This window comes from Syngnathus typhle, linkage group LG5 (genome assembly GCF_033458585.1).
Source record: "Syngnathus typhle isolate RoL2023-S1 ecotype Sweden linkage group LG5, RoL_Styp_1.0, whole genome shotgun sequence".
NCBI lineage: Eukaryota > Metazoa > Chordata > Actinopteri > Syngnathiformes > Syngnathidae > Syngnathus > Syngnathus typhle.
This window is the reverse complement of record NC_083742.1, coordinates 16,034,640-16,062,513: the sequence shown is the minus strand read 5'-3', so window position 1 is coordinate 16,062,513 and position 27,874 is coordinate 16,034,640. Positions and strand designations below refer to the sequence as shown.

Here is a 27,874-nt window from a genome sequence, read left to right as displayed (position 1 = left end):
TTTTGAGTCCTTCAAGCACCGTCACCTCGAAAATGGCGGCTACACCGGTAGTGACGTCAGAGGCGACGCAACGTGCACGTCGGAAACAAATTGTAAACGGACCAGAGACGTTAACATAACTACAGTGGTGAACTTCCAATCTGGGTCATCTTGAATCTTAGTTATTTCGGTTGTCTTATAAATCAAGACTCTGTTTAAGCTGATATGGACCGAAGCAGATCCCCGAAAAGAAACAGTAAAGTGGAGAAAAATGACAAAGAAAAGAAGAAACGAAGATCTCGGGCTTCGTCGTCGTCGTCTTCCAGCAGCAGAAGTCGGAGCAAATCGAAGAAAAAGTCCCATAAAAGTCAAGGTTAGTACCACGCTAACGAGCAACAATGACGGAGAAACACTTTATCGGGAAAACTAACTCTAAAAGAAACAACCTGTTCGTACCTTCAGGTGTAAAAACACAAAGAAAGAAACGGAGACGAAGCTCTTCTTCGTCGTCGTCGTCGTCCTCCTCCTCCTCGTCGTCTTCGTCGTCGTCCAGTGACGAAAAAACGAAGCGAAAGAGAACAAAGAAGTCAAAGAAGAAGAAGGCCAAGCTGAAAAAGCGCCGTAAAAAGGAAAAGAAGAAAAGGAAGAAACTAAAAACGAGGAAAGTGGAGGAGAAGGAGGTGAAGAAAGAGGAGGCGGAGGAGAAGAACAGTAGAAAGCAGCATGTGGACGCTATACAGAAGAGGCTGATGCAGCTTGCAGAGCCGTTAAGCACCCCTCCACCCAAACCTTCTTCTTCTCTGGAGCTCTGGCAGAGTGACGATGGCGGTGTGGAGCTCGGGCCAGGTGACCCACAACAATACAACTCCATTATTTTGTTGCAAGCAGTGTTGGTAAAGTACATTTTCGACACGAACTCGTTCAAAGTTCCGGTCACAAATTTGAGAATGAACTTGTTCAGGTCGTAGTTCGTAATTTGTCTTAGAGAATGCAATTGTTGGTCGCTCGGTAGAATGAAGGTCAATGAATGAAATCAAATGTTTCGTCCAATTTGCAAAGTGTCACGGAATCTCGCGTTCAATCGGTAATAATTCCTTTCTGTTGCTATTCAGAATTCACGGAGCGCCATGCTTAATCTCGTGTTTTACAGTTATGACGGACGAGCAGAAGTCCCGGCTGGCCACCAGGAGGCCATTGACCAAAGAGGAATACGACGCCCGGCAGAGCGTCATCCGCAGAGTGGTAGACCCTGAAACGGGCCGCACTAGGTGAGTCGTTGGTTGTTGTTAGCCTCTGAACTTTGATAACAGAAGGTTGCTCTTATGTGTACTCTTTCAGACTGGTGCGAGGTGAGGGCGAGATCATCGAAGAGATCGTCAGCAAGGAGAAACACAAAGACATCAACAAGGTAAGACAAACAAAATCGACAATAACTGTAGAAATGACATATATGGTTTTGTCATTGTGATTTTTTCTTTTTTGCCCACAAAGCAAGCCACCAAGGGAGATGGGAATTCCTTCCAGAGAGTGCTCGGACTCAACAGATGAAACTAAACAAACAAGACGTTTTGATGTATTTCTCTTGTTTATACACTGCATTAGAAAACACGGGAATATGGATAAAGCCGTTTTACCCATCAACACACACGTCTTTTTTTTTTACTGTACATTAAAGCCATTTTCATTGATGATCGTTTCCGAAAAAGCTTGCATTGTGGAATTTGCCTCGCCATCTGTTTAACACTTTATACAAACTTACGGAATACTTCAAATAAAAGCGCATCAGTTCCAGGAAATGAATTAGCTCAGTTCCACAGTTTTGCTTTGTTTTTGTCTGAAAATCAAGCGAATGGGCATTTAGATGAAAATAAATGATTAAAAAAACAAAACAAATAATGCGTAAACCCAAGTTCCACTATCCTCCTTTGTTGCCTCATTTGAGAGTGCCCGTTTTTATGGCTTATTTAATATCTCATCTTAGAAAATGGCCGGGCAAATCCATTTACTGTCAGGGGCGATTTGTATGTTTCTAAAGTCCTCCAGATATTAAAATAAATATTTTGTAGCAGTGTTAGATGGCAGTGTCAAGAATAAAGTCATACAATTATGAGAAATGTCACGTTTTCAAAAGAAGTCATTTGTTTCTATGTCCCAATACACGCTCTGAATTCCGTCTCGGCAAGGTCCTAAAATTTGGGCTAATCCTCACTTTGACGTGTGTTTGCATGTGGTGTAACAAATATTGCACATTTCCCCTGGCATGTTGGTCCATTGCAGCCATGCTGGGTCGTCCCCCATTTTCATTTCATTGTTCTCATTATTATACATCTTTTATGATGTTTTAAAATGTGGACATGACATTTTGTACACTCATTTACAAACACATTCAACACCACCTGTACAGCGTGCGGGACAAAGCCACTTCCCAGAGTTCCAAAACAGCTTTTAACAAAGGTTACAATATAATAATAATAAATAGAACACAAGTGTGATTGGCAAGAAAACAATAGTCATTATAATCACAATGATGAAGTAAAAACATAACAATCGTGTGCCAGGCCACACTAACACCAAGAATGAAAAAGAAGTTTTTGCTCCACTGAAATCAACAGCAAATTACAAAAGTGAAGAGTAAAGAAGACCTGAGCGGAGCAGACAGCACTTGTGCAGAACAAGCGTCCTCTTATTTAGAATCTATATCACAAGAGTAATGTACAAACATTGTGGCTGGAGGCATCCAAACACATGACATGGTTCCCTCTCGGCTATGAGAACTTTGGCACATTCAGTTTTTCAGCAGGTTCACCTCAGAATATTCGTGGAGTCACGGCACATATTTTCAAGAAAAGTTAGATATTTTCAAGAAAATAGTCGGTCATTTTTTTTTTCTCGTTTGTGATTTTGAAAAAATAAAATCCAAGACGTTCAAGAAAAAAAATATTTTTCAGAAGAAAAGGTTGTTTGAGATAAAAAGTGGGGAAAAAAAGCCCTAATTTTATGAGATTAAAATATTTTTTGGACTATTTTTTGGATTTAAAACAGTCTTAACCTATTAATCATTTCCATAAAAATTTGAGTACTTTTGGTAAAACAAAATACAAGTCCGGAAAATATAGTACGTATTCGGATAATATTACAATTTAAATCTCAGAAAGTGTGATTTTTTTTTTTGTTCCCTCAGTGCAGCCCAAACATGTAAAAATGTGAGCGGTTTGTCATGCAGTTAAAGGGTCAGAATTGATTTCCTTGACGTGACAAGGATTTTTGTGGTGGAAAAAGGGTACAGCAAATCCAGTTTTCTTCTCTGAATCTATTCCACTATAAGTCTTTGTTGTGCTTGCAAGTTCGGAGCATAATTTTACAGCATTTTGGACCCAGTGGCATAAAAAAAAAAAAATAAATCATGATTGATACGCCAAACTTGAAAGAGGTATAGGATTTCCTCGCATGTGGAGTTTTTTTCTTTTGGCTCTTTCTTTTCTTTTGGCGCTGAAGTACTGTCCAAAGAAGAGTTGGTGTTGAAGTGATGCGTCTCCACTTGGATGAGTTTTGTATAGTTGGGGAGCTAAATTTAGCCTGGGTGCTAGTGGAGAGTTTGTGGTATGTTCACAGTTCACACAGACCAAATCCTCAAAGCCATTTCTTTTGATGGGCACAATAAAGTTGAAACGGCATTAACGTGTAAATTCTGACACGTTTCTGATTTCATTTGTTAAGACAGACCCCCCCCCTCCCATAAACACAAGTAAATGACGGTTAAAAACGGTTACAATTGCGACAGGATGGCGCCAAACGGCTACTTTTCCTCATAGTTCCTTTGATATTCACACACATTTTTAAGAAATTTAAGTAAAAATATTTCACAATTTGTGATATTTATGTATTTCATGATCATTATGAATAATGTCATCTGTGTATTCATCTTTTGAATCTGTATGTCAGCATTTTTTTGTTGTGTTTTGGGGAGGACTAAAACAGTTTTTGCCACTAAAAGGTGCCAAAGCACAGGATTTGGGTGTCATTGTGTGAATTAAGTGTTTTAATAAGTTAAAATGTTTCTCAAGTGTGTGGAAGGGGTCAAATTAAAAATACACAACCAAATTTGTGTCTGGAAAGGAACCCAGGAGGCTGACTATAAAGGCAATTGTAGACTTTTTTTTTTTTTTTTAAATGCAAGGAGGCATCGACTACTTGCATTTTTTTTTTTTTTTGCATCCCTAACCGTAGCCACTTACTTATTTGGGATTGAGTGCCCCGGCCTCCATTTTGGTGGTGCTGGTGCGACCCCAGCAGCCGGCCGTGATGCTCATGCTGCGCTGTGCCGCCCCCTGGCTGTGGGCATGGCCGGCTCCACGCTCACCGTCCGACTGACTCTGCGTACGCTCGGGACGGCTGTGGACGCCGCCGCCGCCACCCGCCGTGGGCGAGCTGGGTGCGGGCTGCGAGGAGATGGTGCGCAACAGGTGGTTGCGTTTGCGCAAGAACTCGCTGTTGGCGCCCAGGCCGAAGCTGCCCTTGCGCAGGACCATGCGGGTGCTGCTGGACTTGGCCGGGCGCGAGCGGCGGTTGTGCTCAAGCTGGGACAGGTGGGACGCGTAACCCTCCGTGATGAACTGTCGACACGAAAAATATGATACTCTTCATACGAGCAGTGGAGCCTAACCCTAGTTTGAAACCGTAACCCTTGTTTGAAACCCTAATTTGAAACCCTAACCCGAGTTTGAAATGCTAACCCTTGTTTGAATGTCAAATACTTTTCATAAAGTCATGCATTTCCAAAAAAAGCTTGAATCCAAAATTTGTTCAAATTGGAACACAAACAGTTTGCCTATACTACCTGACACTGGTGCTGCATCTTCTTGGAGGGTCTACCAACAATGAAGATCTGCGATGGATGCAAGTTGATGGAGCTGTACACGGAGATGTCCTTGCTGGACCCGTAGCCAGCAAATATCTTCATGTTGGCCTGACACCACGAGAAGACAATGAACATTTTGTACCCAGATTTTTTTCCAACTGTCCAAAATGTTGACATTAAGACACACAGTCAGACCTCGGTCAACGACTTGAGGAAGTTGGCCTTGTGCCTGAGCGGGTCGTGCACCAGGCCGTCGCAGAAGGACACAATGCCGTGCGGGAAGTTGTGCTGTGATAACCAGGCGACCACTCTCTGCTTCTGCATATCCGGTCGGCCCGTCACGTAGATGATCAGGTAGCCCAAATCCTGCCAGTGCCTGCTCATGCACGCAAAACAATATCTTAACCTTCACACAGGGGTCAAAAACAGTGAGCTCGCCGAAAAAGATTTTACCGTACGACATCCACGGCCCCCGCCCGCACTTTGGGGTCGCTGCCCATGATGGACACGCTGGCGGCGAAGGAGCCGTCGATGCTGAAAACCACAAACTCAGTCCCGCGGGGGATCACCGTCAGGTAGCTGTCGGCAAACGTGTGGTCGCCCCTGAAAAAAAAATGGAATCCATGTTTTACCGTTTACTTTGTAAGAAACGACCTATATTTAAAATGTACGTACATTGGCAAAATATTTTTCTCCAGAATATTACATTTTCCTTAAAAACGAAATTGTGCAACTTTTGTTGACAACACTTTTTCATTGAAAATTTAAATTGACTTTTTCCAGTAAAATATTAGACTCATAAAACATGTTTGACCATTTGGGGTTGAATAAGAAATACTTTCCAAATGCGGGACATTTTCCTCAAGAAAGTACGTACAACTTTTTAAAAATTTTATTTTAAAAATATTTGACTTTCTGGAGTTTTTTGGGAGGGGGGGGGGGATTATTAATAATAATAATACATTTGACTTATAACGCACTTTACAGTTGACACCAGATCTCAAAGTGCTACTTCCTAATTACTTTTCTTTCTGAAAAGATTTTGACTTTTTTTTTTTTTTTAGTGTGTATTTTTCCAAGAGCGGTACTTATAGCTCACCTGACAACCATCTTGACAGGGTAGACGCCGACGCCCAGACGCTTGTCGTCAGGAATGACAAAAGATACGCGGCCGCTGCTGTTGGTCACCTCGGTGTTGAAGTAAATCCATTCTCCCGACGGAGGCTGAGTCATGACGTGAAGGTCCACCTGCGGCGGCACACACATTCAACAAACACAAAAGGCACACACGCCTGAGACAAAAGGTTCCAACCTTCTCGCCGGCCAGCGTGACCATGTCGAGGGGGCCGTACATGAAGCGACCGGTCACCGTCTGCTGGCTGTCCTCGGTGAACACAGCATCGTTGACGCGGTGGTTGGCCGTCACGTTCTGTAAAAGTATGTCAATTAGTCGTTTGAAGAAGCTACTTTGCTTCCAAAGACATCCTACCCTGATCTTGACGTGAGTCCTCTTGCGCAACCACTTTTCGCGAGGTTTGGACGGCTTGAACTCGGACACTTCTTTGCCGTCCAGTTCGAGGATACTGGAGTTGTCGTGCCTCATAACCTTCAGCACACATTTGGATCATCACCTTTGGGTTGCGCGGACAGAGCGGCGAGCGACGCGTAATGCGCTCCAACCTGTCTGAGGAGGAACGACACCACGTCGGTGGACTCCCAGTAGGACGCGTGGAAAAGATGCGGCAGCGCCACAGTGGGGAAAGCGGTCAGCGCGTCGGGGCAGTAGAGTGCAAAGTCCATGCGCTTGGTGCCCCACCAGCGAGCTGCAACTGGGACGGGAACGCAATGAGTGGCGGACACACACACGCAGTCACACCATAAATCATTTGACAAAGACCAAAGCCCAGCGAGCCCATTGCCACCAATCCCAGCAGCAGGTGTTGATCTACAGGAAGAGATTTGCGGAAGTTAAAAAAAAACACAAAAAAAAAACCACCGAAAAATCATCAGAGACAAGAGGAAGGTTATTTGATTGAAGAGAAGATCGGCTCCTGATTGAGGAGAAGCTTCCTGAGCCTCACGGGTCCGCCGGATGCAATACCTTGGTCCACCTCCGTCTGGGAATCCAGCGAGATCAGATCGCACATGGCTCTGTGCAGGCCAGGAGACGTGCAAGTGTCGGATCCTACACTTTGATTGTCGCACAGCATGGGCTCCCCATCTTTCTCGTCTGTGGTTTTTTTGAGTTTCTTGCGGGATTTGGGGGGGCTTTTTAAGAAGAATTTGTTTTGGGATGACAGGGCCAGCTGGGATAAAAGGCCAGAACTTTTGGACTGACTAAACGAGTCTGTATGAGCTGAAAGGGGGGAAAAAAAAAAAAAAAAACGTGAAAAACAAACCATGGGCGCTGCGGCGTGTCCATCTGGAAGAAAACCTCAATGGGATTTTGGTTACAATGTGTGTGCAAGTGCAAGTGGGTGGGACGTTCACACACACATACAGAAAAAGAAACCACAACAAGACTGGTTGGTCGTTGCAGCATTGGGAGAAAATGCAACTTGCATTTAACACTCAAGACGGTGAAACAGACAACATAGCGGGCGCTCTTCTGTGGACCTCTGCCTGAACTAACAGGGTGCGGGGGTCTTCATTTCTACCTGCCTAAGAACATCGTGTGTGTGTGTGTGTGTGTAGATGAGACTGTGGTGGCGTTGGGCGAACACTTACTGTTGGCTATGTTGCTGGCAGTGTAACTGTCTGCCATTCCTGACACCTGGCTGGCAATGCTGACCTCACTGGCGCGCCGCTGGCCCCGGGAGAAGGGGCCCATGATGGGGGATGAGGGGTACGAACTGTCCATGAAGACACCACCATGAGACTGAACAACATCCGCTATGGAGCCGAAACAAGGGAGATCCCGTTAGACAGGGGATGAGGGTAAAGGTGAGATGGTGAAGGAGAGGTGTGGTGGGGGGTGGGGGTCATGGTTTCAGAAGACAACCCGTGATTTTGCTCAAGGCAAAGATCAACTTCCGATGGCCTCTGAAGCTTAATCAAAAACACGTCCACAAAACACACGATGAACACTATCGAGCAATGATGAAAGAGGAAGACAAGCGAGGATGAGGAAGGTTGAGGGGGGAACGTGACGTGACAGGAGCGGCTACACACACTCGGGAGTGGCGGGTGTAGCCTTGAGGGCGCCCTCCTGCCAGTTAAGCACGGGGACGGGGATGCACGTCTCGCTGATGGTCTCTTGACAGCGAAGCAACACGGGCGGCCCGCTGTCAAGAAGCAGCGGAGCGTTGCTCTGGACTGTCTCCACTACAGATGCCGGGTTGAAGGAAGGAAGGAAGGAAGGAAGGAAGGAAGGAAGGAAGGAAGGAAGGAAGGAAGGAAGGAAGGAAGGAAGGAAGGAAGGAAGGAAGGAAGGAAGGAAGGAAGGAAGGAAGGAAGGAAAGAAGGAAGGAAGGAAGGAAGGAAGGAAGGAAGGAAGGAAGGAAGGAAGGAAGGAAGGAAGGAAGGAAGGAAGGAAGGAAGGAAGGAAGGAAGGAAGGAAGGAAGGAAGGAAGGAAGGAAGGAAGGAAGGAAGGAAGGAAGGAAGGAAGGAAGGAAGGAAGGAAGGAAGGAAGGAAGGAAGGAAGGAAGGAAGGAAGGAAGGACAAGGAAGACACAAAAACATATGAAGCAAGAACAAAAGACAAAAGAAAGAGTCAAGCCTTGAGTGGAGCCCATGTTTTTTGCAAGCGTCTTGATTCAACTACAGAAATGGAATGAACGGTACAGAGCTCCCAATACTCAAAGGACGCCAAGGTACAGATGGTCCAACACTTGAACAAACCTGCGTCGTGTTAAATGCTTTCCACAAGTTACACGCCAAAGGATTCTCATGTAGACACCGATAACCAAAACTGTCGGCCGTGACGAGCGGTCCACACATGAACCCTTTTGCAGGACTCTGACCACATTTGGCTTCCCAACAAACACACACACACACAAGAAAAATGCTGCATTTTTCTTTGGAGACAATGCTCATTGTAGTGTGGCAGAGATGAAATGCAGGATGACACCCACATGTGACAAAGGTGTGAGTGTGCGTGTATGGTAAGCACGTGGCCGTAAGACTCACCCAGCAGAGTGGAATTCCCGTCCCCTAGAGGGAAGCGTTGGTAACGCGGCACATTGAAGGGAGGCAACAGGTGGAACTTCTTCTCCAGAAGAGGCTCCAGGCGCGACGCGGAAGGATCAGCCGGATGAAACAAGTTGTATACCTGCTGACATGCGGGTCGGAGCTGGGCCACTGCCAGGGCAAAGGGGGGGGGGGGGGGGGTTCGTTTGCCATTCACTTTATTTGTTCTCTTGACCATAACGCTCGTTTTTTTACCGTCCAGCATAGGGATGACCGTCTTTCTCAGGGCTAGCACCAGACCCAACGGCGAGCCGAAGAGGAAAAAGTCAGATACTTCAAAGTCCAGCTTGCCCAACGCGCTTCCATCGAGCATGGTGCTGCTGCTGGACCTGCGCGATGCCCCGTCACCCCGCAGGATGCTGGAGTGCAAGCTGCGAGGACATTGCAAAGTCAACTCATTTGAAAGGGGCAAAGCGTGATTTTGTCCACGGTGGTACCTGGACAGGAAAGCGTGGTGCTGCTTGATGGTGTCCAGCTCGTAGGTGGACGAGTCACTTCTCTTGCGCTGCAGCTGATGCTTCTTGCTCTCGTCGCTCGAGATGCTTCGCGTGATGTCAATGTTGCTGCGACTTAAATGCCGGCTGCCTTCCAGGGTGGGCGAAGCCGACCCCTGCCCGCAGTTGATAATGGTGCCCGGCGACAGGAGGTCCTGGTCCTGCCAAAAAAAAAAAACATTGAGTGAGTGGATATTGAGAGGTTTGCGAGGTATTGAGCACCTGTACGCTGACGAGACTGCCCCTCCGGCTGCTGTTCTGGCTTTCGTTGACAGTTTGGGTGCTGCTGCACAGAGCGTCGAACCCGAGTATTCCTCCCACACAGTCCCCGACGAGGCAGACCTACAGAAATCGCAAAGGACATCAGAGCACAGAAAATTCTCAGCTATAATAGCTGTCAATTCACTTCCTTGACACCGATTCCTATGGTAGCATATTTTGTTTGTTTCAAAAGAGAATAAAAAAATATGGCTAAAAAAAACCAAACCTGGCCGGAGAAGGCGGCGCCGTCCAGAGATTTGATGAAATCGGCGTAGACCTGATTGGCTCTGACGATGACGGTGGCCACGGCTTCCTGGTACTGAGGCGCAGACGTGGCCAGCAGGGGGAGGGCCGCCAGCGGGATGTGATCTTGGCTGCTGGACAGACAGCCTTCGTCGTAGCCGTACGGGCTCAGGCTGCCCCGGCAAGACAAAGAGCGCATGCTCAGCAATTTTTAAATACATTTTTCAGTTTTTTTCTTTTACTATATACATTTTCCACTCCTCAAAATAATCCTCTTATTTCAATCTCAGCTACATTTTGTACACTGCTGATTTCTAGCAGTAAGTGATGAAACCGGACAAAGACAGATGAGGTTAGACGACCCAACACTAACTTACTTGGACACCAGGGAGAAGGCTTCGGCACAGATGGCAGGACACGGAACCAGGCGGACGGCGAGGCGGCCCAGCGCCGCCGGGTAGTGGACGCGCATGACGGAATCGAAGGCGGCGCCGATGGTGTTGACGTCGGCCTGCTTGCCGCTGTGTTCGCCGCCGCCCGTGTCCAGGATGTTGCCGCCGTGGAGGACCAGGATGAGCACGTGGATCTTGGAGGGCTGCAGGCACTGCTGGGACGAGCTGTCCTGCGGAGCGGAGACGGACATCAGGTACAACTGGAGAACACCTGGTGCTTGTTCTCTGCATCGCATTAGGAAATTATGTTTGTAATGTTGGGGGGGGGGGGGGTGCAACAAGTGGAATTTGTACAATAAAGTCTTATGGGTTATTAGGGGTAACCAAACGTTGACGTCTATAACCGTCAATGGCACTGAAAGAGTTAAGATAACATAACACGAGATGTAGCAAAAAGCGCCACAGTTGCCAGAAAACGGCACAGGGTTTGGGTAAGGCTGGGTCGGGGTTGGGCAGGAACTACGGATTGGGGGGGGGTAGGGTCACTCAGGATTTTAGGTTTCCGTGGGAAACTAGAGGGGTGGGCTCACAGGAAACTGGGTGTGAGCTACTTACGGACTGGTGCCGCGTTATTGTGATGCTGGGAATGGGAGCGCTATCGGCTGGGACCCTAAAGGAGACTCGCATCTGAACAGAAGAGGACACAGACGCTCAAGGATGGACCGAATGGAAAACCGTTTGAGCATCTAGTCCATCTCCTTTATGGCCTTTGCACTCGGACGCTCTTTGTCCTCTCCTCATTAGTACAACTCAGTGCCCGAGTTGATATTTCAATGCAAATATCATAGGGGGGAAGAAAAATGCTGATGAAAATTCATTAGATGTTCCCTTCAAGACAGTACCTCGTCTAGTCTTTCGCCGCCGGCCGCCCTGTCGTAGTCCACCGCCATGTCGCCTGCAAATACGCCAAAGAAAGTTGTCACGGCCAGGCCGTCCTCACCAATCATATCGCCGCGTCATCGTTTTCCTCGTCTTACCAGCGGTTTCTTCCATGTCGGGAGCCTCGATTTTGTCCATGAGGTCGTTGGAATTCCACTTGGTGATTTGCTTGGGTAAGACCTCCTCGCTATCTGAGAAATCCTCTGCGACACACATAAATACAAAAGAGAAAAAAGCATTTAGTAACTACAATTGCACTACTACGCCACCGTAACAGAGTGGCACTGTTTTAGGAAGCCACTCGTAGAACTGTCAAAGAAGAAGACAGAGTTTCTTTTGGACCTAAGCACGCTGGACTTCTCAGAAAACAACCACTTCCTCGATTTTGGGTCAGGGAAAAAAAGTATTGACTATGATAGTGTAGCTTTGTGGTTTCTTTTAAGTTGTCATTTCTATTAATTTATTTTGTGATTTATATTGTGTTGTATTTAATTTGAAAGAGCTTCCAGAGAGATAACCTAATGCCTATAGGCATATATTTTCTATCCTGTGAAGAACAACTAGTATCACTGCAGGAGCTCATATTGAATATCACCAGTGTTGCCTAAGTTATGGCATGTAAAAATGTTTGTCATGACGTTCTTCTGTCATTGATAAACACAAAGGAAACGGGTAAACAAACTACATACATGAGTCACTTTTCATTAGAATTTATTTGCTTAATGTTTCATGCCATTGATTCAATTATCTACCTCTACTTCATTCATTTCCAAAATTATTTTTGCTGTTGGGCAGAATCATCGCATATCCAAAAGCACCGCTTTTGATGGGGGACGGCATCTTGCTTGAGTTGCCTCTCTCTCTCACTCTCTCTCTCTCTATATATATATATATATGTATGCACGCATGCTAATGTTGCACCCTTAAGGACAAATAAAACAGGTCTTGTAATGTTCTCCTTCATCGTCATTGAAACGATGCCAACAAACAATAAGGAAGGTTTTATTGCTCGCTGAGGTCTATGTATCATGGGAGAGAGTGTGTGAATTATGAACATTTGACATTCCAACCAGCGACTTGGCCTGAGTCCTGGGACAAAGTCATCCGGCAGGGTGGAAGGACGTAGGAGGTGCATAGGAAGGAGGAGGAGGAGGTTTATTTCAACTGCAGCCCAAAGCATGCTGGGTATCTGGGAAGCTTAAGAACTGATCTGTGGTTAGAGAGATGCATGCGAGTCAGCTTCCTGGAAAAGGGCTCGGGTGAATACACGTCTATGTATAGACAGGCGCTCGCTTTTCTGTAAGATCCCATACAAAAACTGTATCTTACCGTGAGCGTCGAAGAACTCTTCGTCCGAGCTGTCGTCCGAGTCCCGCGCGATACTCTGCATCCTCCACTCCGAAATGCTGTGTCGGGACGGGCTCACTGGCGAGAGACAAACATTTGGATGTTTACAATAAAACGCCACGGGGTAGAAATCCACAATTTTGAAACACAGTGAAAAAATGACATATTTCATTATTTTGCATTTTTCACATTTAAACATCTTGGCACAAGGTACCGAGGTACTTTATGCAGGTGTGTCGGAGTAAATTTCTTGGTATTGGTGCACAAAACACCCATTTAAAAATACAGTGGGAGAGATTTTGCATTTTCCATCTTATTTTAACACACTCTCCCAACCTAGCACAAAGAAATATTGCACCACCGGCTTCCACTCCCACACATGGGGTGTTATATAAACACGCAACAACCCAGCACAGCTCCCAGGCAGCGAGACTGCGGCATGCTGGGGAAAAACAGAGGAAATTGGCAGGTCTGGTCCATCATGGTGGAGCGGTTGCAGTTGGAGCTGGTCTGAGATGTCACGCCGCTTCTAAAAATAGGCATGCGAGGACCCACAAGTGCATGTGTGCGAGTCTGGGCACAGGTGGCAGACCCCCCACCCCCCCACAGCCAGTGAGCTGCGGCTGTGGTTGCTAAAAATAGCACAGTTGTAATCCAACAGGTTACATACAGTTATGTAATACAGTGAAGCCATGTCAATTTGAGGTTGATTGACTTTGACCATTTTACAAAAACGACATATACTACTATATAATATTTAAAATTTACATCTTAGTCATTCGTGATCATTTTAAAATATTCTAAGGTAATATTTATTGGAATACACTAAAATATTATTCATTGCCTCTTTCATATATATAATATATTTATTATATCATATATGTATTATATTATATATATATATTTGGAATTTCATAGTGCATATATATATTTAAATACACTAAAACAATTGGAATATTTTAAATATACAGTAGTAAAAATGTATATTCATTTTAAACAAAGAATGTAATGCTTAATATAACATAAATATGAATAAACCATTACTTTTTTTAATAAATACTATACTGATATAGAAAACTAACAATAGAGAGAATGAAGAGACTCGCACCTCCTCGTTTTGAGGAGCGGGAGGAGCGGGAGGAGGTGGACCACTGCTTGGTGAGCACGCCGCGAGGCTGCAGCGTGTTGGTAGCCGAGCCGCTGACCGTCACCTCCGCCTCTGCCGCCTCCTTGGCCTCCTGCTCCTTGACAGCAGGCGGCGTCTCCCCGTTGGCTTCAGTGGCCTCCTCCACCTGGCAGAACTGCGCCATCTTCTTGGCCAGGGTCAGCTGGGTCTCCAGCTCCAGCTGCCTGATGTCTTCCATGGTCAGACCGTACCACTCGTCTTGCCAGCACCAGGCCTGCCGGTGGGCGCGTACCATTACCTTTCTTAGTCCTAGGAGAAAGGAATACAACAAGATTGTCATTGAAAAGCTTGTATCTTGAAAAACTCCACACCTGGGTCACTCAAATCTCAAGACATCACTGTATATACAACTTCAGAAAAATACGAACCAACATCATGGATGAATCTCTCAATCTTGGACTGCATTCCCCAGTAGCGGAATTCCACCTTGCACAGCTTGTAGGCGCACATGATGGGCATCCTGCCCGGGTTGTTGTTGTACTCTTCTATCCAGTCGTCCAGCAGGGGGCCTCGCTGGGTCTTGGCCGACTTGTACAGCCGCGGGTCCTCCTCCGCCTTGTACTCGTGGGGAGCGATGGCTTCCGTTACTATATCAATAGGGTCTGCCGTTTGAAAAACAAAAAAAGTATATATATATACATATATATATACATATATGTATATATATGTATATATATGTGTATATATATATATATATATATACATATACACACACACACACACACACGTTTTTTAGCCACTTAAAAAGGTCATTTTTTTAAAAACTAATAAAATAATTTAAAAGAAATGCTGTATATTTTGAACATCATAATAAACATAAGATACATCTTTATAAAAATACTTTATGGTTAAGAATAGCAATACTGTTTAGTTTTTTAACTCCATACATTTTTTCCAAATATCCTTAAATATTTTAAAAATAAAAATGCATTTAGTAAGATTAAAAAAATAATAACAATACTCCCAAAACAAAATAGATATTTTCTCAAATAATTTTTAAAAATGTATTGCAGTAGCAACTGTTGGCCACATGAGGGCCTCATCAGCAACTCATGTGGAAAACAGGAAGCGAGCGATTTGATTTGAAGTCAATATCGCCCATCCCTATGCGGAGTCAGTGCAGAAAATGCAGCATGAAAAATGTCTGTTGACAAGTAAACACTTTGCGGCCTTACCGACTGTCCTCTGCCTTTTGTCGGCGGCCGACATATTGAAAACGTCCGGCTGGTTGCCGGTGTCGCTCATGTAGTACGTCTCGATGTCGATGGAGAACTTCTCCACGAAGGGACACGTGTACCTGGATGGAGCACACGATGGTGCTTAATGATGTAGCTTCGGACAACTCTTTTCTCATGATATTACTATTGTTTCTAAATATACGACTTTACTTAAAAATATATCATTTGATTCTTGCAAGATTTATCACAATTATGCTCACCGCGTGCGGGTGTAAGGGTAAGCATTCCAAGACTCCTCTTCCACCCTCAGCGCCGCTTTGGGCAGGATGGAGCGGAACCAGCTGGGAATGTGCATGCCAATGTGGTAAACCTTGTGGGTGTATTGGCCAGTGCCGCCCGGTCCGTCCGTGTACGGTTTGTTCTTTAGGATTTCCACGCCGCTGCCCTCGCCGCAGGTCTCCTCGCGGCTCTTTTTCTGCCATAACAAGAAATAAAAAGTCAACACAAAACAGATCATTTTGGAAAAATATGACTTCTGTCACCAGTTATCCATAAAAGGGTTTGTCGTTGAAGATGTTGGCTCCAAATATTTTTGGGTCATTTTTAATACTGCGCCGCAAGGAACTGGCATTTGGAGCTCTCCTCTGTCCCCAACTATAGTTTCGTTGCCCTAAAAACAGTCCCCATACTGGAACATTTTGTGTCTGGGTGGTGTGAGGCGGGCTGCGTCTGCGTTGCTGTAGAGCGCGGCGCCTGCGGCTAATGAATGACCTGTCATCGGTAACGAGGTCTGCTACGCCGGACGCTCAGTGTTCTCCTCCTCCTCCGGCAAACTGGGCTGATTCATCGCACGGCTTCTCCTTTCCCTAAATTGACTGCAGGAATCAGGTCTGGCAATTAACTCCCTACTTGCTGCAACAATAAATGCAGCACAATGTTACACACAAGCAGACACAAAACCTAACAACATTTGGAGACATCTATTCTTTATCCTCTGCAAAGAAGGAATATTTGATACGGCTTACTAAGGAGTTTTGACCAACACTGAACTATATTACAAGGCGCTATTTTCTTCTGAATTATTAAAAAATAAATTATAGTATTTTTTGTAAATGTCATTTGCGGTCATAAAAAAATTAAAAAAATTGCTTCCACTGTAAAGCCCATGTCATCGCTAAAACGGTGTCGACGCGAAAGGCTTCAGCTGTACAGCTGTCAGGGAGTCACAGCGTGTTTGTTTGTTTTCTTCTCTGCAAGTTAGTTGATGGGAGTTTTCCGATTGAGATGCAGAGGCGCAGCGGCGACCATATTTCATTTCTCACCCAAACCCAACAGCGGCCAGGCTGAATTTAAAATGAGTCGTCACAGAGGACGAAAGCGGGAAGAAGGGACGGGAACAGAGACGCTCTGACGAAGCTGCTGTTGCCGTGGCAACCAGGCTACATCAGGAGATGGCAAACTTTGGTGCGCTAGGGAGAAATTGGACATTTTCAGGGATGAGGTTAAAAAATTGATCAAAAATATAAACTAATGATCAATGGATTTAATGAAGTGTAATATATTTTTACTCACAATAAGTTTTACTTGACAAAACTAATTGAAACTTTTGTAATGTACATGTAAAATTAGTACTTGTACTAGTTTTGTTTTAATAGAATAAATTGATCGTTTTTGTAAAAAAAAAAAAAAAAGATAAATGTACTGCATGAACAAAATGGTACTTTACGATTTCCAATTATTTAATCAAATTAAATAAAGTTAATAAATACTTTTGATATCGCTATTTTTTCCCATTATTCCCAATAAAAAACTACATCATCACTTGAGCTATATTAATACAAAATAAGTTAAAAATTGACAAATACACATTAATAAGCCAATTATAAAGGTGAAAGAAACCACAAAATTATTGCAGCAAGTATTTCAGGGCGTTTGATAATGTAAATGCTGGGCGACCAAACGTCAACCAAACCCACGCCCTAATTTTCCTTCCATCCCTTTCTCTCTCTCTTTCTCTCACTCACTTTTTTGCCATCAACCCCTCCTGACCGCACTGGCACTTTGCTGCTAGTGATGTCACCGTTGCCATGGAGACGGCAGCCCCCCAACAACGAGGCGGTGCGGGTCAGGGGGAAAGGTAATTACAGGCCACTGGCGTTACAGACTCCGCTCCTTTGCATGATCGACGCGTCGGTACGCAAAACATCAGCGGGGGGGGGGAAAAAAAAAAAAAAAGAAAAAAAGTACAGCAATCCCGGAACCGTTTTTGCATAGTTGATGACTCACATTCCCGATCAGCTAGATTTCATGAAGTTGTCGTAGTGAACTGCGGGTCAAAGTGTTTCCATAGTTATCAAACCCAATTGAGGCATAAACGCACTTTCATATTGATTTGCGTTTATTTTAGCTTATTAAAAAAAATACTGTTCAGCCCTGAACGCTCCATCGGGGTTTTTGTCAGTGAAAATGTCTCCGAGGTAAAAAGGGTAGACTGTCGAGAAAGTAGAGCCGCTGTTGAATAATGCAGACCGTTATGACGAGTCGGCCTTTCTCCTGGGTGTGCAGCGGATCAGCTGGCAGCACCGCTGGATTAAAATAAATCCTCCAGCATGTGCGCGCACCAAATGAGGAGGGGAAAAAAAAATGCAGTTTTTTTTTTTGCTGGATATCAAATCCGAGGTGGCCACCTCCGCCTAATTTTGGGCTTCTTTCCGCTTGGACAACTTCGAACATCATGAAAGATGATATTGTGCAAATTTCCCATCCCCGTATGAGCAAAATTGTATATGCAAGAGATTTTTTTTTTTTTTACCATTACGATAAAACATGCGTATCCCTCCTCTCGCTGCCCCACCCAGATACGAGTTTTGTTTAACAAAATTCTTCCAAAAAGAGGCCTCAAGCTGTTTATTGCCACTCCCGGTGACATTTGCTGTCAAACTAAAAATTTGTTGTATAATTAAAACAGTCGCATAACTTTGCTTTAGAGTTTGAGCTGTTGACTAAGTCTGCTGTGAAACTCTTCCTGGCGAGCGTCTCTAGGTCTGAATTGTACTGCCTCTAGGAGGCGAAGGCGAGCCCGCCCAATAACCATTGAATTGAAGCAAAAACAAAGTGGCAAAAATAATTGGATTTCTTTACATTCTATTCACTTATGTCATAGCTGCATGATGTTTTTTTCGTGGGGATTAATGCCAGTTCCCCTGATAAATATCAGAATGGGCGATCGGCCTATTGATTAGGTCCCGCCTCCGACAGTGTTCGGGCCTTGGTGACCTTGACCACCTACCACATGTCCCCTCACCTGGATCATGTAGAGCTGGGCAATGCGGTACTCCTCCACACTCATGGGCATGGGGATGCGGTACTCCTTGATGAGCATGGTGGAGGGCGGGGTGGGGCGATGACTGACAGGGTAGAGGGGCGATGGAAAGGGGGGATGGGGATGGGGAGAAAGACAGGTTTCCTACAAGCGACGCTTCAAATCTGCCAAGCCGACGTCCTCATGGATGGCTCCTGTAGAGAGGGGGAGAAATTAAGATCCCAGCAGAGAAAGTTGTGAAAAGACAAGAGAGCACAGCTCACAATGAGCTAGCTGCACTTTGTATGCGTCGCTGCCCCATCCAGCTTCTCCTGATCGAGTAAGCCCTTCCCTTGATAAACTTGGCTACTTATACACAAGGTCGATGCTTAGTGTGTGTGTGCGGATGTGTGGATGTGTGTGTCCCCGGACCTTGGGCTCCGTCACATGGGGGGGCTCACTTGGCAATAAGAGGGATTAGAGTTTTAGTGGGGAGAATTGCGTAATGTACTCGGATGCCCCCCTTCCCCCCCCCCCCAAACAATTGCACAAATAGCCGCCTTGAAACAAGCATGCGCTGGGCACAAGGCGAGGGTTGGTGGTTGGACATCCGCAACGTGTGGGTGGTGTGAGGTAGGCTGGATGCAACAGTGGAGGTATAAAAAGTCTGCACACCCCTGCTCAAGTGTCCGATTTTTGAGATGTAAAAACATGAGATTGAGATCAATCAGTTCCAAACTTTTTGCGTCTGAAACGGGAGTCAAACCACATCTGACATCTTTTAAAGTGTGTCTGTTAAACTGACTCAGTTTTAACAAGGGCCGCTGTTTTTGTGCCGTGGAGCTCGTACAAGGTAAAAAAGAGCGACCTACGCGTTCAAAAAGTGACTCGCAAGCATTGCATAAGCTTAACATCCACTCATTCCTGAGCATGTTTCCCTGGCGGCCGGCCAGCCGGCCGGCCCTTAATCGCCAGTGCCGCGCTAATGGTCCCACTGTGTTATTTATCCGGCAAACAAAGGCCAGCTTTGGTGGCGGCACCTGGTGGAGGTGGGGGGGCACGATTACGTAGGCTGAGTGGATACCCCACATCACTTAAGCCTGCGGGCACATGCAGACATGCAATACTTACCTAATGGACTACACTACAGTGGACTTTATTTGGGGAAAAAAAAGTCACAAACACAATTTCAAATTTAAGGGGGAGGAAAAAAGTTGCCATCTCATAAGAATGAAGATCAACAACATCCTGAGTGAGCACCCAACACGACTTGCACCCGCAGGCACATGAAGACAAGCGAGCGCTTACCTAACTGACTACTTGTGCCTTGCTTTTTTTGGAAGTACATTACCGGCAGGGAAAAAAAAAAAAAAAAAAAATCAGAGCAGGACCCCACGTATATAAGCTAAAAATAACTGCTCATTCGGGAGAAGCTGGGATAAAAGTAGGTTAGCGGAAGGGCCCGCAAGAAGAGCCCGAGAGGTCACCAGTTGGGACTTAAGACTTACGAGTTTATTAAGAAATGCGTCATTGCGGCGGCAGTGAAGTCAGATCAACGCACTTCATAACAAGCAACATAACAAATATTTGAACATCAACGCATACGTGACGATACAACTGTACTCATATTTTTTATCCTCTGTCAAGAATGATTAGTGCTGCTTACTAAGGTGCTGTGAGAATGTCCATCTGTATTATACAGCCCCCTGGTGGTCGAGGCGGGTACACCAAAAGGAGCAGCACAATGTCGAAAGAATTGAAGCAAAACAGATTCATGGCAATAATAATTTGTTATTTTCCATTTAATTCTTTCCATATTTTCTGAGTTACAAGGCATCACTTCATTTTAGACTTGATTTTTTTTAGATTTGTTTGAATAATTTACAATGTATTTAAAAAAAAAAAAAGTGTTTCAGTAAGTTTAAATGTGTTCACAGAATTTTGACACATATGCCCCATATGAATTTTTAGAGGTGAGAAAAAGCTACAGAAACGTCAACAGCACAGGCAGGAGTATTTAAAAATAAAAGATTATTGTATGCCAAACCTCATATATAGCTATATTAATAAATTGGGAATTAAACTATTGTCAATTATTTTGTGGACCTCCAAGATACAGCTCGCATTCTTGAGTTTGACAACCGCTGCCCTAATGTATAATCTCTTTTCACAGCAGCAATACACAGGCTACTTTTTGTAAATCCGTTTCTCCTGCTTTCCCTTGGAGCCCGATACAGATGCGAGACCTGAAACACTCTCGTGTGCGAGTGCCACGCTTGACCCAGAAAAAAAAACACATCCGCACAACACATAGAGAGTAAAAATAGCTCCGTCACAATAATCCGGGCATACGCAAGCATAGCGCCTGACGTTTGCTGGGCGAATATGCTGGTCCAGTTCTAAAAATAGCCCCCCCTGGAGGCAGTGACGCAAGAGCGGTGCAAAAAAAAAAAAAATCAGGAGGCGAGGATCCCGTTGGTACTCCACAACGGATGGCCGCGAGCACAGTGCTGCAACTGCTCGCCTCATCTGGGGCCTTTTTTTTTTTTTTTTTTTTTTTTTTTGAAACACTGCTGAACCGTCTTGAGGCCATGATGCATGATGCGCTTAGCCAGCCGTCCGGTTAAAATGTCAAAGGGCTCAATATGATACCGTGTGGGGGTACAATTGTTGCTACTAAGCAGAGATTTGACACATATCTGATAATGGTCAAATTTGAAAACGTTTGCTTGTAATTTTGCAATACTTTTTTTTTTTTTTTTACTTTTATTCATTACAACCGTTTTTCTCTGGCTAAAAATTTTTTTTGCCAAAATCTTTCCCCTAGAATATTTATCCTAATGATGATTTTTTTGATGCAAATCATTGCAAAATAAAAAACTTTTTAGGAAGGTTTTAAAACACTGAGTTTGTTGAATGGTCCACAGAAATGGATTGAGGTGCTTCTTAATACTTTTGTCAACAGACAATTAGCAAATCAGTTTAGGTCAACAGATTCCCTCGTAAATAGGATGGTCACGTTTCGGGGCGTTTGCACCAAAGACACTTTGTGTGACGTCCATAAAGTGACAAGTATGTCTACAGAGGCTCCGCCTCACGGGACAGGTGGGACAAGGGAGGCGGGAAGAAAACGACGACGAACCCAGTGGGATGTGCAACCTGCCTTTCTTCTTTAGTCATTGTTGCACCAAGGGGATGAGCTAAAAATACCCCCTACACCCTCAGAGCATCTTCTCCATTGTGTTCCTCCTCCTCGTCAGGATCTTCTTCCTCCTACTGTAAGACTTAAAAACAGCTCGGGCTTGCAGGCGGCTAATATGTGGACAAGTTTTGCTCTCAAGAGATGCTAACTACAATACGGACATGCTAACCATGCTTCGGTGTGTTCGAGGTGCATAAGGAGAACACTTCCCGCAGGAGGGAAGCAGCTTTTAATTAAAAAGTGGACACCAACAATTTCCCTGCATTGTTTTCTTCTTCCGCCTAGCTGGCGCTCATCGTTGGTTTTCCATGCTTTCACCCCGCGTCCAAAATTAGATGACCTTATATGCAAATGACACTAGGATTAATCAGCCGAGGTTAAACAAGGATCTCTCGCACCGTGGAGCGCTTACATAACTGTCTAGGGGGCGGTGTGTGTGTGTGTGTGGGGGGGTTAGGGTCCGATAAAGGGATAGCGTGGCTACGCTGTCATTTGGAGGAGACCATTAGTAAATTCATTCAGGCCGCAGGAAATGCTTTTTGTTGCTTTTTCCTTCAACCTCAATCAAAGCTTTTGTGTGAGAGCAATGCCTCCACATGAGACGACAGCGGTCAAAAAGCTTTCAGACAAGGGTCCTTGAGATGTTTGTACGTCCTGTTATGATAAACTGGTCCAGCCAATTCCATGAAAACTGGTGAAATTGAGTGGTTTGATTTTTATTTTGGCTTCTCCCAATCTGATTTATCCATTTGGCGTCCAAGTACTGCGACGTAAAGGCTGCACGCTTTTTTGCTGAGCTTATTGGAATAATCACATAATGTGGCAACCTTATGAGGGAAAATGTTAACGCCCGAGGCCAAAACGCATTCTCCGTCCCTGCCCCTGTATCCGCTCCATCATGGCTTGAAGGGGAGGGCGGATGGGGTTGCCATGGAGACACTGAGGGGGCTCGCCGGCTGCTCATTGGCGGGCGAGACGAGGGAGTCGAGAGGGATGAGGAAAGCGGAGCCCACTCGCACAAACGAGGGCCCGATTCTGATTCTCGCTACCGCGGTAGCACAAAAACGTTCCGGTCAAAAATGAGGCTTGGGTCGGTTTGGAGCTGGCTACACGAAGGGAACAAAATACTAAATATAAGTGATTTTTTTTTTGGGCCAACAGAAACACATTTTAAGATGACACAGAAGTTTATTTCATTTTTATTACACAAATATTAATGCCCAAACGTCCTATTTTGGTTGTCTTGTCGGAAATGTAACGGAGCTCGCCATCAAGAGATATTTATGTTCAAGCTTGCGTTTGAGAAATGAGTCATTCATCAGCCGTCAAAAGAAAACGAACTCCAGATGCTTGGGTGGCTTATCGTCAAATATCTCCCAAAAAATGGATATTTCCGGAATTTTGATTCATTTTGAAATCGGTATTAATGAACACAATTATATCTTCTTTTTTAAACTCGTGTGAATGATTTTGACCACATGCACATTCTTTATTCCTGTGACCTATCACCAAGTAGTTAATAAGAAAAAAAAAAACTCTATAAAGCAAGAAGGAAGAATGGAATGAGTGAGTGAGTCCCACCAGTGTCTCACTCTCACTCTTGCTGACCATAAAAGGCCATTTGTCCTTTCCTTTAGTTGAGGTCATGCTCTCCGTTTCTGTTCCTTTTTTTTTTAACCACCTTTTCTTATCAAACTGCAAAGCCTGTAAAAGCAGCTATTGCCGCAACACGCACGGACATGCTACACTTTGAACCGACGGTTTTGTCTGAAAACCTTCCACAAAAGTAACTTGGATACACAATTGTGTAGCATGAGGGCGAGGTGGGGTCGGTGTGTGTGTGTGTGTGTGTGGGGTCTTATTTTTAATCCACGCTAAAGTCAGGTGTCCGGCGGTGGTGCTATGTGCTCACAAAAAAACTTAGCTATGCAAACGACACTTTCCCATTACACAAGGCAATCCGTCATCTAACAGGATGCTGGACTTTGACTGACGTAGGTTCGTTGACAACCTCTGAACTCCCCGTCACGTGAAAGAAAGAAAAAAAAATATGAAGAGGAAACAGCAGCCCCTCCCTCCCTTCACTACAGACGTACAGTACATTGAGGACAGAGGAAGGGGGTGGCGGTTTGATTAAACGCCTTTAAAGCAGGATCCACTTCCGGCATTATTTGAAACGGCATCAGGATGAGCGTCTACTCAAGAAGAAAATGGCGCTCATTGATTATGGCTGCAAATTCCGCTTTATTTTTCCAAATTTTGTGTTAAGTCTCTTAAGATTTTCTTTCCTTCAAATTATACACATATCCCATAATGCATTTGTTTTATCCAGCTCAGTGGCCTAGTGGTAGCGCGTCCGCCCTGACACTGGAAGGTTGTGGATCCCGGCCGGGTCATATGAAAGACTATAAAAATTGGACCCATTGCCTCCCTGCTTGGCACTCAGCATTAAGGGTTGGAATTGGGGGGTCAGATCACCAAATGATTCCCGGGCGGGGCACCGCTGCTACTCACTGCTCCCCTCGGCATGGGTTAAATGCAGAGGACAAATTTGACCAGACCCAGATGTGCGTGACAATCATTGAGTCTTTACTTTTTATATAGCTATTAATTTTTTGATCAATGATTCTAGTATTTATGTTGTTGATTAATCGGATAAAAACGGATATTTGCGATATTTAAAAACAATCGATCCTTTTAGCCCTAGTCACCTAGAAATTGAAGCATTATGAATATTTGAAGTAAAATTACTCAATTTGGAAAAATGATCCCAGCAAAGCTTTGAGGCAGAGATTTTGTGTCGACCATTTTTTTTTTTTGATTGAAATTTTCAACTAATCGTTTCAGCCGTGGTATTCACATTCCAAAAGTATTTGGAGTGCTTAACTTTTTGCACATTTTGACATGTTATTCTAAATCCAAAACAAATTGATTCAAATTGCTTATCACTATTGCTAAAATCTTTTTACACAATTAGGAAAGCTGAATAAGACAAATCACCTTCTTTTCATTTGTGTTGAACATGACGTTCCAAAGGGCGCGCAGGTAGCGACCTTGAACCTTTAGCACAAATCGCTTCTTGCTTTAACGCCTCGGGCACACGACACTCTGAAAAAGGTGACCAAAATAGTGCCTGCATGGCGTCTTGTGAGTAGGTGGGCTCTATTTGAGGATAAAACTTGTTAAATCGCCCGCAGTGCTGCCAGCGCCAATAAAAATCTATTGACTGTCAAACAAGTGACGCAAAGAAGGCGTGAGCCGACTGCCTGTGGGGCTTATTAGCTACGGAGGGGGGTGAAAAAAAAAAAATAATTGCACTACGCGACCCAAGATAACATAAAGGGGCCTTGCTTCGTCTTCTACAGTTGGAACCAGCTGAACAACATTTGTGATATTTATCTTGGAAGTAATTTTTTTATTTCCTCATAAACTCTCACAAATTTCTTTAAAATGCAAGTTTGTTTTAAAAAAAAAAAACGTCAAATCAAGGCTTTTATTTCTATTTTTTTTTAAATTAAAAAGAAATCACAAATATTCCCATATTATCCTTGATATGCATGTTATTGGTGTCATCATGAAATTTTCATTTGTAGAATCACACAAATATTTTCATGATGGCAACTTCTTTAAAGCATGGCACTTTTTGTGAATGAAATGATAACTTTGTTAAATTACACCAATATCCTCAAAATATTGCAACTTTTTTCAATGATGTGTATTTATTTTCATACAATTCATACTTGTGAATTCCACAGTGGCTTGAAAGCTAATTAGGCGTATAAACTGTAGGGGGATCTCTGGCACATAACAAAAGTGATCAACCCAACCAAGGATTAAATGACGAATCAACAGTGGCACTTTGGCAATTAAAGGATTTTTGTGTTTGCATGGCGGTAGGCCACGCCCTGTATGTGTATGTGCATGCGTGCGTATGAACAGTTCCTCGGGCCAAAGCGCCAAAAGTGTCACACCCCACTCTAAAAACTGGTTATGCAATAAAAAAATACATTGACAACATTAAAAGCATTTGAAAGATTTACGAGGATGTCACTTTGAATAAATATCCTGAGTTGTCATGAGAAAATAGAGAAGGAAGTTGGTGTAATGGCAGCGTGAAATGACATCTCCGTGACCAGATCACATCTTTTTGCACAACATCCCTCCACAAGCGTCACGCCAGCCTCGACACGTTACGGCGGGATAACGTGATGATCCCGACACGCAGCATTTCTCGATTTGTGCAAATGCGAGTCTCGTCTTGTCCTTATGTAACTGTAAGTAACTGACTTGACTTTTTGTTGACATAACAAGTCAGGGTCACATCCCACATCGCCCTTGCAAGTTATATTTTGGATACAGACATGACTCCTTAGCACCCCGTAGCTCGGCCTCTAATGTTGATTGTTTTTAGGTTGCTGTCTATATAGCAAATCAATTAATAGGCTGATTGTGAGCTGGTCTCTTGGGGTGAAACGGAGGAAATACAATAATGAAATAGCATCATTTGGACCCCAAAAGATGAATGAGCAACATTTGGAGATTAAACACTATCGATGGGTAACGCGTCAGGTTGACAGTGGAGTGCAGCAATGATTAATAATCAAAATTATCAACAGAAATAGAGAGCCACCATATTAAATTAAATGCCCCATGGAGCGTGGACCTGCTGTGGTAGTCAGTAAAAGCTGCGAATGATTGACTGCATGAACACTTCCTGGTTTCGTTCTGAAGATAACTTCGCTGACACAGCGTGAGGGCCACAAGGCAGAAAGAACCAGGTGCAAAAGTTATCATCATTAAAATTGGACCTAAAAAGGGAAGGGGGCGTTTCGAACCAACGTAAACCCACCCGGCACTTAGTTACCTAGCAACATAGCAGCCATGAGAAAAATTCTCATCACATACCTGCGATGTACCTCGGCATTGGGAACCAGGAACCCGGTCCGGTTTATTCACCTGGCGGGGCGGGAGGGGTCCTCTCCGGAGTCAGCGGGACTCAGCGGCAGCCGCCCACCCGGTGAAGTCCATGAGGTCGTAGCGAGTGCAACCCCATCCAAAAAAAGTCCCGATTTCCTTGACGACGACGCGGAGCACAGATGACGCGACCACAAAACATCGCCGTCGTCATCAGCACATCCTCGGCGTGTGTTTACGCCGTACACCCGCTCGTCTCCAGCGAGGTTTTTTGCCACTCAGGGCCGCACATTTGGCAACGGGAGAGGCTACACAACACTCCGCCACTAAAAAAAAGGCCAAACTTAGCTCACGGGCGACGTCCACAAAAAAACGCCCTTATTTCCACCCGTTTGGCGGGAGTCGGCGGCACGGGGGCTGCGACGTGTCCGGGTGTGGGGCGCTCAGCTTAAGCCAACTGGCGGTGAAGAGGGCGAGGACCAAGACGTGAACGAGGAAGAGACGCCGCCACCACCGCCATCGTGAAGTTGTCACTCGCAAGTCTGAAACGCAGCGAGACTTCACAGTCCCTTAGCAGCACGTCACACCGAGACACGCCAAAGACACACAAGTGACATGACGCTGGAGATCCGGTTAGACTTTCAAAATAAAAGGTAATGAAACTACGGTACAGTATGCAGAGTGGGACAGAAGTTACACGTTTCAAAAGTAGTGGGAAGATAAAACAGACGTAAGACTGTAATGAAAGACTGAAGGAAGGATTGACATTGACAAAAGGGGAAGAAAGTTATGGAGGGAAAAGAAAGGATGGAAGGAAGTCCAAATGAAGGAAATGAGAATGATGGAGTAAAGATTGGTAAAGAAACGAAAGGCAAAGGAATAGAGGAAAGAAGGAGCAAGGAAGGAATGAAGGGAGGCAGAATGGTTGTCTTGAGGATGGAATGAATTTAATGAAGAAAATACTTGGTCAAAGGAAGAGGATAGTTAGTAAAGAAGGGAGGGGAAGACAGGGCAACGAAATACATTTGTAAATTCATCCGGTCCTGCGTCAAGGGCAATGCTGTAGGTTTTCCGGTCTGTCCTTGTTGTATCAGCTTGACAGGACTATCTTTATGCAAGCGCAATATCGCCCCCTGCCGGTCAGATGCAAATTACACGACTTTATCTTGGCAAGGCGATTTTGAAGATTTTAAAAGTTGATCGTTTTGGTTCGTTTTTACGTTACGAAAATGTTTATCTTAAGTACATTTTTATTCCTTTTAGTGTTATCTATTTTTGTTTTTGTACTTTCTTTTCACGTTTTTGACTGACGTCTGTGATTAAAATTGATATACAACTTCTTGTTGATTTCTTTGGAAATCAGCATATTTATGAACATTCTATTGTAGTAG

The 27,874-nt window shown here is 44.5% G+C and overlaps 2 protein-coding genes across 7 annotated transcripts; one reads left to right on the top strand and one right to left on the bottom strand.

Annotated features, from left to right (window-relative positions):
* Window positions 1-61: 61 nt before the first annotated feature.
* Window positions 62-2,093, top strand: arl6ip4 (ADP-ribosylation factor-like 6 interacting protein 4). The gene is made up of 5 exons (XM_061279516.1): window positions 62-352; window positions 442-825; window positions 1,130-1,247; window positions 1,318-1,387; window positions 1,471-2,093. Exons 1-5 carry the CDS (start codon window positions 205-207, stop codon window positions 1,525-1,527), a joined length of 777 nt encoding a protein of 258 aa, XP_061135500.1. The 5' UTR covers window positions 62-204; the 3' UTR covers window positions 1,528-2,093.
* LOC133154645 (membrane-associated phosphatidylinositol transfer protein 2-like) lies at window positions 1,546-27,072 on the bottom strand. Of its 6 annotated transcripts, XM_061279511.1 has the most exons (25): window positions 26,475-27,071; window positions 18,371-18,582; window positions 15,327-15,541; window positions 15,064-15,185; window positions 14,257-14,490; window positions 13,811-14,137; window positions 12,685-12,780; window positions 11,454-11,558; window positions 11,319-11,371; window positions 10,402-10,646; window positions 10,008-10,197; window positions 9,743-9,862; window positions 9,464-9,681; window positions 9,222-9,397; window positions 8,967-9,137; window positions 7,565-7,729; window positions 6,939-7,193; window positions 6,518-6,666; window positions 6,327-6,443; window positions 6,150-6,266; window positions 5,937-6,085; window positions 5,291-5,440; window positions 5,033-5,213; window positions 4,817-4,945; window positions 1,546-4,592 (listed from the first exon to the last, which is right to left on the bottom strand). In XM_061279511.1, the coding sequence occupies exons 2-25, from the start codon at window positions 18,446-18,448 to the stop codon at window positions 4,215-4,217; spliced, it is 4,140 nt and encodes a 1,379-aa protein (XP_061135495.1). In that variant the 5' UTR covers window positions 18,449-18,582; window positions 26,475-27,071; the 3' UTR covers window positions 1,546-4,214. The 6 variants fall into 6 exon arrangements, with proteins under 6 accessions (XP_061135495.1, XP_061135492.1, XP_061135493.1 ...); XM_061279508.1 differs by having other exon boundaries at window positions 9,222-9,681; window positions 26,475-27,072; XM_061279509.1 differs by having other exon boundaries at window positions 9,222-9,681; window positions 26,486-27,072.
* Between the last annotated feature and the right edge of the window lie 802 nt (window positions 27,073-27,874).

Bases quoted from the DNA above. Each gene is read 5' to 3' on its own strand.
- arl6ip4 (XM_061279516.1), top strand. From the start codon at position 205: ATGGACCGAAGCAGATCCCCGAAAAGAAACAGTAAAGTGGAGAAAAAT. The intron at 353-441 runs GTTAGTACCACG...TCGTACCTTCAG, and splicing joins AAAGTCCCATAAAAGTCAAG to GTGTAAAAACACAAAGAAAG. The intron at 826-1,129 runs GTGACCCACAAC...CGTGTTTTACAG, and splicing joins CGGTGTGGAGCTCGGGCCAG to TTATGACGGACGAGCAGAAG.
- LOC133154645 (XM_061279508.1), bottom strand. From the start codon at position 18,448: ATGCTCATCAAGGAGTACCGCATCCCCATGCCCATGAGTGTGGAGGAG. The intron at 7,730-8,966 runs GTGAGTCTTACG...TCGGCTCCATAG, and splicing joins CGGGAATTCCACTCTGCTGG to CGGATGTTGTTCAGTCTCAT. The intron at 6,444-6,517 runs GTTGGAGCGCAT...TGTGTGCTGAAG, and splicing joins TGTCGTTCCTCCTCAGACAG to GTTATGAGGCACGACAACTC.